At 39.5% G+C, this 10,793-nt stretch overlaps 2 protein-coding genes across 2 annotated transcripts in view; both read right to left on the reverse strand.

Moving 5' to 3' along the window:
- Positions 8,870-9,790, reverse strand: LOC109847275 (basic blue protein-like). The gene is made up of 2 exons (XM_020416514.1): positions 9,622-9,790; positions 8,870-9,192 (listed from the first exon to the last, which is right to left on the reverse strand). The coding sequence occupies exons 1-2, from the start codon at positions 9,788-9,790 to the stop codon at positions 8,870-8,872; spliced, it is 492 nt and encodes a 163-aa protein (XP_020272103.1).
- LOC109846574 (myosin-7-like) overlaps positions 10,257-10,793 on the reverse strand; it is a 39,909-nt gene continuing 39,372 nt past the window's right edge. Inside the window, exon 43 of the mRNA XM_020415822.1 lies at positions 10,257-10,742. Within this exon, the coding sequence (XP_020271411.1) occupies positions 10,628-10,742 (115 nt within the window). The 3' untranslated portion in view covers positions 10,257-10,627. The remainder of the gene's footprint in view (positions 10,743-10,793) is intronic.

A 10,793-nucleotide genomic window follows, 5' to 3' on the forward strand; every position in this document is an offset into this window, starting at 1 on the left:
GTTTTCTTTGAATTTATTGTAATCGACCGAAGATATAATGAATTCGACAACAAATTCGACTTTTGGCGAAAACAAATACGTTCCTATGATCAAACCTACAGTAATGTCATGCACCCCCTTGAATTCTTTATTCTGCATCAAGAAGACCCTACCTAGTTCTCTATAAAGGTATGCCAAGACCACACTACCCCATGATAGAGTGCGACATACATGAAAATCCTCGAGTAGTGGCAGTCATTGTGCATGTACAAGATTCTTGATTGTGAACGCGTGACCAGTGGGGGCCACTGCAATTGAGAATGAGGCCACGTTCTCAAGCCATTCACGCGTTTTCATTTTGTTGCTGCGTTTTCATTAACGCGTAAAGGCCCACCCGAAGACCCAGCTATATATATAGCATAGTTATCAAACCTAAAAATTGGAGAAGGCTGAGGGGGAAAACGGCGGCGTGCAATTGAGGGGGTGTCTGCGGCTTTGGAGCAGGCGCAAAAGAAAAACACCGGGGAGAACTCTGTTTTGGTGTGCATGCAAGGCAGAATTAGTGAGGAGAGAAAAAGTGTTTTGGAGGTTGACCTTTTCTTGAGAAGAAAAGCAAGGAGCCTATTTGAGGGTTTAGATTGTGAGAGTTGTAAACCCATTGTATTCTTTTTCTCTTTAATAGTAGATCCCCCCTCCTTGCCCCGTGGACGTAGGCAGTTTGCCGAACCACATAAAATTGGTTGTTTGAGTTTGTGGCCATTGTAATAGTTTTAGAATCCCTCGACGCGTAGTCCTAGAGCTGACGAGAGGAAGAGCAAATATCCCACTTTGATAGGATATTAGGCTTCATATTCTTGTTCCCTTTGAGAAACAAGAATTCTTATCGATCTTTCTCTCTTATTGTGCACCAGAAACTCTGCCGAAATTTCCGCTGCGCACAACAAGTGGTATCAGAGCCCAGATTCCAGATCTAGGGTTTGGTTGGAGGAGTAGATCAATTTGGAGGCCCGTTTAGGACTTCGTTGGTGATAAAGGTGGGATCTTTTGGTAAAGACTCTATCTTTCAGTTTTGGATCTATTCTTTGTTCGTTGGTGCGTAAGATGTCGGGGAAAGAAGGTGCTTCGGGAGTCGAGGGTGGTGCTTCTGGCGCGAAGACCATTCAGAGTTTGAATATCCACTCTATGAAGATAGATGTGAAAAAGTTTAATGGCACAAACAACTTTGGATTATGGAGATGCGAGGTTTTGGATGCGCTGAACGCACAGAATTTAGAGGATACCTTGGAGTTAGATGGCAAGCCAGATGAGATTGAAGAGAAGGTTTGGAAGAAGATGAATCGAACGGCGTGTGGTGTGATTAGGTCTTGTTTGAGTCAAGATCTAAAATATGATGTGATGAATGAGACTTCTGCGAAGAAGATTTGGGAGATTCTCGAAAGCAAATATTTGACCAAGAGTGTGGAAAATCGCTTGCATTTGAAGAGGAGACTTTATCGTTTCCAGTTGAAGAAGGGAACCTCCATTAGAGATCACATGAACCACTACACAAAGCTTCTTGCGGATTTGGCGAATGTGGATGTCAAGATTGAAGATGAGGACAAGGCGTTGCTGTTGTTGAGTTCCTTGCCCGACGAGGAATATGAGACCTTCGTTCTTACTCTGATTAATGTGAAGGCATCACTTTCGTATAGTGAGGTCACTGCTGCATTGGTGAATTATCAGCTTCGGAAGAAGGATAAGGAGAATTCGACTGAGTCGGTAGCAGAGGCGTTGGTCGCAAGAGGGAAGAATCCAAACCGGAAGAATTGGAAGTCACAGTCTAGAGTAGGGCATCCTACAATTGGAAAAGATCAGTGTGCTTGGTGCAAGGAGACTGGTCATTAGAAGAAAGATTGCCCAAAGCTCGACAGAAGCAAACATCGTATCGGATGGTAATAATTCTGACTCTTCTATTTATTCACTTTCTATCAGTCCTACGTGTAGGTATTCGGAGGAATCCGAGTGGATATTGGATAGTGGTGCGACCTATCATGTGTGCCCTAGAAGGGAATGGTTCTCCAGTTTTGAGAAGCTGGTGGATAGTGGTGTGGTGTACATGGCTGATAATCGTGCATGCCAGATCCTTGGGATAGGAAGAATTCGCATAAAAATGTTTGACGGGACTGTTAGGGAGATAAATGATGTGAGATATGTTCCTTCTTTGAGGAAGAACTTGATCTCGATTGGAGCTTTGGTTGGAGAGGGTCTGAAGGTTCGTGTTGAGGACATGGTTCTCGAGATTGCGAGAGACTCTCGTATTTTGATGAAGGGCGTCAGGAGAAATAACCTGTATTACTTGACTGGAGGTATAGTGGCAGGACTTCTGTTGATTCGACTAGACTGCGGCATTTGGGGCTTGGCCATTCCAGTATTGATTCCTCGCATAGATTGAAAGAGGGTGTAAAGACCTGCAGTTTGAAGTCCAGTGAACATGTTGATGTGAGCAAGAAGACCGGGGTGAAGTGTGGCACCTCTATTCACCGTGCTAAGGGTCGTTCTGGAGGAGTTCACGTGGATGTTTGGGGGCCTTCCAAGGGAGCATCATTGGGAGGTAATAGGCGTTTGGTTTCCTTTGTTGGTGAATGTTCTAGGCGTGTTTGGGTTGCAACCAAATCCCCTTTGGAGAAAGTCCTAGTAGTTTCCAACAGATTGAAAAAGTGTGTGATATACAGAAAGGTGAAGGTACTCCATTCTGGTGGGAGGTACAAGATGGACCTATTTCTGTGTTGGAGTCGAGCTCACGACATTTCAAGATACTTCGTTGGAAAGGAAATCTTGGGGAAACTTGATAGGGTGGCAAATTTGGAGAACCGTACCTTGCTGGAGGAGGATCGGTGTTTGTGGTTGAGCAATGGTTTGCAGAAGAGTTTCTGGACCGAGGCTTCGACATATTTGGGTCATCCTATTAAAGAGTTATCAACTGCTGTGATTGGAGGTATAACTCTACTTCGGTTGAGGCTTCGATGAGGGAGCTATTTGACTCTCAGCAGGTGCAGAGTTTTGGACAGACCTTAGAGGTATCGCAGCGGGTGGAGATTGATGCTACTCCACATTGGGTGGGGATTTTCCCACATACTCCAGGTCATTCTGCATTGGTTGGGATTCCAGCTGAGGTGACACAGCGTGGAAGTCATTTGGATTCGGATGCAGATGATGACTTGGGTTTTGATTCGAGTGTAGCTGATAGATACAGTTTGGATATGACCATTGGCTCACCTCAGGTGGAGGTGTTTGAGGCCATTGGAGGTGCTATCAGTCGCAGAGTTGATGATATTAGAGAAGGGTTGCGAACTCTTCTAGTGGATTGAGGCCTTTGGAGGCCATTTGAGTGAACTACGTTCGGCTTGATTCCTTGGGCAAGAGGATACGTAGGCAGTCTTTATGATGCAGCCGGTTTGGATTAGTTGATTTTGATGGGGTGAGATCGATTTGGTGAGTTGATACCGACGTTTGGAGTTTGTTCGCAATCTCATTTGGGTTCTCGACTTGTTGTGGATTGAGTTCATTATCGTGAACTGTTTCACTTCGTACTGGACGCAACAAGTGAGACATTGGTTTGTTTGGTGTCGGCTCGGTTTTGGAAGAAAACTTCGCCGAGGTGGAGAATTGTGAACGCGTGACCAGTGGGGGCCACTGCAATTGAGAATGAGGCCACGTTCTCAAGCCATTCACGCGTTTTCATTTTGTTGCTGCGTTTTCATTAACGCGTAAAGGCCCACCCGAAGACCCAGCTATATATATAGCATAGTTATCAAACCTAAAAATTGGAGAAGGCTGAGGGGGAAAACGGCGGCGTGCAATTGAGGGGGTGTCTGCGGCTTTGGAGCAGGCGCAAAAGAAAAACGCCGGGGAGAACTCTGTTTTGGTGTGCATGCAAGGCAGAATTAGTGAGGAGAGAAAAAGTGTTTTGGAGGTTGACATTTTCTTGAGAAGAAAAGCAAGGAACCTATTTGAGGGTTTAGATTGTGAGAGTTGTAAACCCATTGTATTCTTTTTCTCTTTAATAGTAGATCCCCCCTCCTTGCCCCGTGGACGTAGGCAGTTTGCCGAACCACGTAAAATTGGTTGTTTGAGTTTATGGCCATTGTAATAGTTTTAGGATCCCTCGACGCGCAGTCCTAGAGCTGACGAGAGGAAGAGCAAATATCCCATTTTGATGGGATATTAGGCTTCAGATTCTTGTTCCCTTTGAGAAACAAGAATTCTTATCGATCTTTCTCTCTTATTGTGCACCAGAAACTCTGCCGAAATTTCTGCTGCGCACAACATTGATCCCATCAGGAAATAACATACACCCTATCATGTGCAATATCTAATCACGAGCATAATATTGAGTCGTCTCATCCATGGTGTCAATCGGTATATCTCCTATAAATGTCGATCGAAGCCACGATAACTTCATCGCACCACTCCTCAAATCGAAAACCTACCCAAGAAGCCTCTCACATACTTCGACCAAATTTTGGTCATCTGTACCCGTAACAACCGGGCCATCGATGCGGAGCCCAAATATGATGACTACTTCCTAAAGTGTAATGGTACACTCCTTTATATACATATGAAAGGTGTTGGTCTCCGGTCTCCGCCTCTTAATCAAGGCACTGATAATGGTCCAGTCAAGCCTAATATATCTCATTGATGAACACTCCCAAAATCCGACCTGAGCTACCAACTGTAGTACTCGATTATCCTCCATCTCCCAGCCCGAGTGACTCTGGGAATGGTCCGCTATGCTGATTTCTATTACGGGTTGCACATTAATCAAAATTGAAAAAATCTTTTAGAATACAAAAATTGAAACTAACGCCAAAAATAAGAAATATATACAACATTTTTTACCTATCTCAAGCCAATCTTGTGTGAAAAATGATATATCTGAAGGTATGATATGTCGGGCTGCATCGGTCCCGGATCCATAATGGATATCTCTGTAATTAAAATACAATACATTAAATTTTTTAGTTGAATGACTTAATCATATGTATTCAATATTCAATATTAAGTAAAGAATACATCTAGCATAAAAAGAAAAATAAGAATAGAACATGTAAAACGATTGTCACATATTCAAGATTAAAAATAAAAGGTTATATATTACAAAAACCATAAGCGATATATTCCATACAATTAAACCCCAAATAAGCCTAGTTGGACAACTGCTATTGTTGTGGCCCGGTTGATCCCACCTACTATACTTATTTTTCCTCCTAATTCTTTCTCGACCATCATCCATATTATTTCTAATTCGTACAGAGCGAGGTCGTCTAGCTGATCTTTTATACACAAGAGGTAATATTCGTGGCCTGCCTTGTGTCCAATGTTGATTATTATATGGTGGACGAAAACACTATTTGTATGTTTGTTGGTAGTTATAAGTTGAATACTAATTTGTGGCGAATGTATAATGTGATATCCTCGCACCTCCTTGTAGATCCAAACAAGCTGCTACAACATGGTAATAAGGAAGTCATTGTAATGTGGTATATTACAAGTGCATGCACAAGTTTGATCCACTAGCATATTAACTTTGTAAGAGCGATTTTATCTATGTGATATTCCCTCAATGACCTCCCATATATTATAATTGTATCTAACGACACGAAATGATCAAGCCTGCACAATCCGATCCGCTAATATACCTTTAACTTTTGGCATCAACTCCGACGGGATATTTGCCCAAAGTGTGTGTTGTCTGAAGAAGAATTTATTAAGTTTGTAAAATATTTTTGTAACAAATGACTGTAGTGGCATACTGCATGCTCCCCTAAGCACACCATTGAAACTCTCAGAAGCGTTAGTGGTCATCATACAAAATTGTTTCCCGCCATCTTCACATAAGGCCCACCTATCGATATTGTTCGGACCCAAACTAGTCTCGATCCAATCATGTGCAGCTTGTGAAATGGACATAATCTTCTCCCGTAGTCTCTCATAAATTAAATTTTCCATTGCACATCTAGCTTGCCAAAGAAGATCTTGAAGATGCACTTGTCCATACTTCCTCTCGAAGTTGTCCCCAATATGTCACAAGCAATAGCGATGGTGATGCGGTGACGAAAAATATCATTGAAGTGCTATTGGAATTCCTTTCATCCTATCAGATATGAATGTAATCGACCGTGTTCGCACACTAAGGGTATGATATCTAATACATGCAAAAAAACCATGACTAATTTTTCGTGTTTTCAACATCAACCACTGCGGAGACCAAAGAAAATAAACCTTCATTTGCATCTACACCGGTTGCAACAAGCAAAATACCTTTATATTTACCAAATAAGTTAGTGTCGTCAATACTAAGAATAGGACAATAATATCTGAATTCTTCAATGTAAGGCCCAAATGCCCAAAATACCCCTATGAATCGTCTATCTCCGTCGTCAACAGGATCCAATGATACTTCGTACATTGTTCTCGTATTTTTTTGAGTGCTTCAAGATAATGTGGTAAGATCTCATAAGATTTGTCCCAATCTCTGAATATTTTTATCATTGCCTTCCTCCGAGCATTCTAACACTTGTTGTATGATACATCCAAGTTGGTCGCTTTATGCGCTAAAATACGAATATCCTTTGGCCTTAGATCAAAATCCTTCATTAGTTTAGTCATAACCAATCGATATATGAAAGAGGTGGATGCGTGTTTATGATTCATCTCTAATTTAGGATTACTACATGTGTGAAGTCCGTTGTAGCGTGTTATTTTAAATTGCCCGCCTACTCTTACCCCTAAACGTGAATTAAGCTTCCAATGATATTTTGCATTTCTGTTATAGTGCCCACCAGTATATTCTTCCTCACCATCTTTGCGGTAAAAACAAACTACATTATAGCTTGTTACCTTGCTTTTTGTTTGCCTAAACTTAACATTTTTTGATGGCCCACAAACGAAGCGCATGTATCAATTTTTCCTTGCTTTCAAATAGACCGTCCTTTCTGAATGAGAAGTCCTCACCTTATTTATCATCATTTAAATTAGTGCAAATAGGAATACTTTCTATTGTGAAGCCATCAATCCATTCTTCTCCATAAAGTTCATCGGGCGGCGGATCCTCTAATACGACATACTCATTGTTAGAATAACACCTGTTAATATATTGGTTGTTCCCTTCATCACGATCTATCAAACACATAATGCTATAATTTATAAGTCATCCTCTTTGTCATCATCATCGTATTTAACACTTGCATTATCATCTTTTATCGTCACTTCTGTGGAAGACATTATATCTTGATGGGGAGCGTTATCATCAAAGGCATTTGAAGTACCCACAAACGAAGGACCGCTCAAGTATTATGATTGTGTCCATCCATATCTTGTTGCGGAGACAAAAAGCCGGTGGAGTCAACTTCAAAGTCCTTCAACATGCGAGAGTATACTCCATTGTGATTCACCAATTTGCCCAAATTTCTATGATGTTTTTCAATAAATAATTTCACCAAACGCTTCTCATCATACAATATTCCAATGCGACTTATATCATAGTCATTTGAGATTTGAATGCCGCTTGTTCTGTTCTCCGTAACAGAATAATTGCAAATCACGTTGAGGTGATCCTCACGTGGATTGGTTAATGTAAGTTTGAGTAAGTCATTAACCAATCCATCGAAAGTATATGATTTTGATATAAATAGTGGCTTCGTCACACCTCCTTTGTATACATGCATATTATTCTCGAGATAGTTAATCTTCTCATCATATGAACAAAGAATTACGATTCGATCGTTCATCGTTACATCTGAAGAGTAAAAATTTTTCAATATCAATATTACACAAAAAATACAAAAAATATAATTTACAATTAAATCCTCTAATATCGATTTTACACATCCATAATTTTTACCAAATGTCAAACCTTTATATTTTTAATATTGCCTAATTTAAATAATTTAAACAATATTCACTTTTAAAATTTGAAAAATAATACACTAACTTTTACAATTTTCCCTAATTTCTCCTCTAACTTCATATGCAAATTTCTTTATTTTTTCTTCACAAAATTCATAAATATTTTAAAAATTATTTTAAAATCTAAAATTAAACAAGTTATTAGCATGAAATAGTGAGAATATGTAAAAATTAGGAGAAAAATAAAAAAGTTTAAAAATTTTTATCAAAAATTTGTCGATGCCCTAAATTTGATATCCAACGAGCTCCGGTGAACTCCGGCGCTTTTCTGTACTAATCAATAATGGAAATAGTGAGGGTATGAGAAAATATGTATGAGTGGTAGACATATAGAGTTATCTATCCTAATCTATAAGGAAATAGAAATCTCATTTCTTTCTCAAATTAACCCCTAAAATGAATAGCTTTTGAAGTTTTCATAGTAGAGATCCAGCAAAAATACTCATATACGAAATACTTTTTATAATTTATTTGTTTAGCACGTGCATTATGCACGTCCAGAAATGCTAAATGTAAATGCATGTGCAGAAATTCTAGTATAACATATATGGCAGATTATGACCAATGTTGTTTGAGTTCAATTGCACTACTAAATTACCTCATCACAAAAATAAGGACATAATATTTCTAAACCAAGTGTAGAAGATATCAAACACAATATTTGTATCAACATATAGCTTTTACAACTACGTTGACGTCCTAATTCTTCAATAAAGATCAAAATTCATCTCTGATTTCTACTTCCACCATCATCGCCATTGCCATAACCATAAGAATGAAATTGCAAATTAACAAGAAAAAGACGAACGCCACATAACATTGCTTCAATTCAATTGCATTCAAAATTATTTCAAAATAAAATTAACCCATAACATACTAAACCAAGTACATAAACTCGTCAAACACGCCATAAATTATTCGATAGAAGGTGATATAAACTCGTTTAAATCACGAATGCTATAGCCACAGTCATCGCTGCTGCCATCAGACTCAAATACTGAAATACTTCGATTTTGTTCGATGAACTGTCAGGTTGAGGGGGTGAATTTGGAGCCTCAACATCGGAAGCAACATTGATGACCAACTTCATTCCTCGTTCACAGTGATCGCTCTTTCCGCAAATGTACCATTTTTTGCCGGGAGTTGAGAGGGTGATGGTATCGCTGCCTGTTGCAAGAGGCTCGCTGTTCTCCGGAGACGTGCACGCTTTGAAATTCGCGCCATCGACTTTGATGACGTTGTGATTTGGGATTTTATAGTTAAAAACTGCATGATTAAAATCGTTTAAGTTAACACTGTAATATGTTTCGGCATATATAAGAGTTATTGTAATGGGGTTAATTGGAAACATAAGATATATCTCATAGTCTCAAGGGTTATAATTGCACATAGTCTCTCTGTACGTAGTATCGTTGTTTGAAGTTACTGCTCTTGTAGTTCCATTGTTGCAGACCCCTAAGATAGACTCACTAATTTCAACTTGTCACGGTACGTACCAAAACTTCACGCTAAATAATAACGTAAATGAAAAAAAATCAGGGTCAATCTGCAACAGTGAAACTAAAAGGGCAGTAAGTTCAAAACAGCTCTACATGCAGCTAACCCTATTATTAATTTAAATTCTTTCTTATGTCCTAAGATTAATGCCATAGCTTGTGCATATAATTTAGAGAAAAGAGAGAGAATATTTTATACCAAGTGTGTCTCCAACTTTAAACTCCTTGCCCATAGCCCAAGCAGTGTAGTTCTCTCCAAGGTTCCATCCCTTATCATCTCCGACCACAAATTCCGTTGCTGAAGCCAGAGAAACAAGCCCAATGGCCACAACCATCATGAGAAAAACTCCCGTTTGCTTGCAAGCCATTTGGCAAAAAAAAAAAATCCTCAAGTTCTCCTCTTGATTACTAATCTAATGACTTGGAGATTGAGATGTTGGCTACAATACAGCCCCATACATCTATTTATAGCCCATCTCTAGCGGGTAATAGTGCTGGCTAAGGGCGGCATTCACTGTGAAATATAATAATAAAAAAATGTGTACATGTGGAGATAACATAGAGGAGATAATTCTCGTTTGACTTGTTCTCAGCGAAATGCTCACCAAAGAAAACATCAAAGCTTAACTACAACATAGCGAAGGAGACTTTGATATTGTCGAAAATCTTGTTTCTGCGCACCTGTTGGATGTTCTGTGGATAATTCGCTGATGCCTTACAATAATACTTCAGTACTTATGTTACATTTGGAGCACGCAAAGGAAGTTAGTGTTTGGCTCAAATATACAACTACTATAACATTAACAGGGTCAGGTATTTTTGGCTCAAATATACAACTACTATAACAGTAACAAGGTCAGGCATTCTCATTCTATTTGAATACCTGCTCGTGATTCTTATTTATTTATTTATACAATAACCGATTACTTTACAATGCCAAGAGGGATTTTTGGAGCTTTCCCCACCTCGGAACCGGAATGAAAAAGCTATGCTACAGGGGGGCAAAAATTCAACCCGGCCTCACTGACACTGGCCTCTAAAAGTCCTATGAATACTAATGTGGAAAAATGAACTTTACATAACATTATGGGGGAAATGAATGGATTTACAACATTTGAGAAGAAGCAACCATTTTTGCTGCTCCAGAGGCAATCGCCGTGGCAATGAATGAAACAAATTAGAGAGTACTCGAGGTTCAAACTGCCTCATTCCTGTAAAAATTGGAAGGCTGGGTTCTCGAGAAGCTCAGATACTGGTGGTACATCCCTGAAGATCTTCTCTGGTACAGTACTTGTCATGTCCTCAATTGAGAAGGGCATGCTGCATCAGGAACAACAATAGAAATATTTGATTGTTAATTCCATATTATAA

The sequence above is a fragment of the Asparagus officinalis genome, chromosome 7 (assembly GCF_001876935.1).
Source record: "Asparagus officinalis chromosome 7, Aspof.V1, whole genome shotgun sequence".
Taxonomy (NCBI): domain Eukaryota; kingdom Viridiplantae; phylum Streptophyta; class Magnoliopsida; order Asparagales; family Asparagaceae; genus Asparagus; species Asparagus officinalis.

Coding starts and splice junctions, on each gene's coding strand:
- LOC109847275 (XM_020416514.1), bottom strand. CDS start 9,790: ATGGCTTGCAAGCAAACGGGAGTTTTTCTCATGATGGTTGTGGCCATT. Junction 9,193..9,621: donor TAAAGTTGGAGACACACTTG/GTATAAAATATT, acceptor TTAATCATGCAG/TTTTTAACTATAAAATCCCA.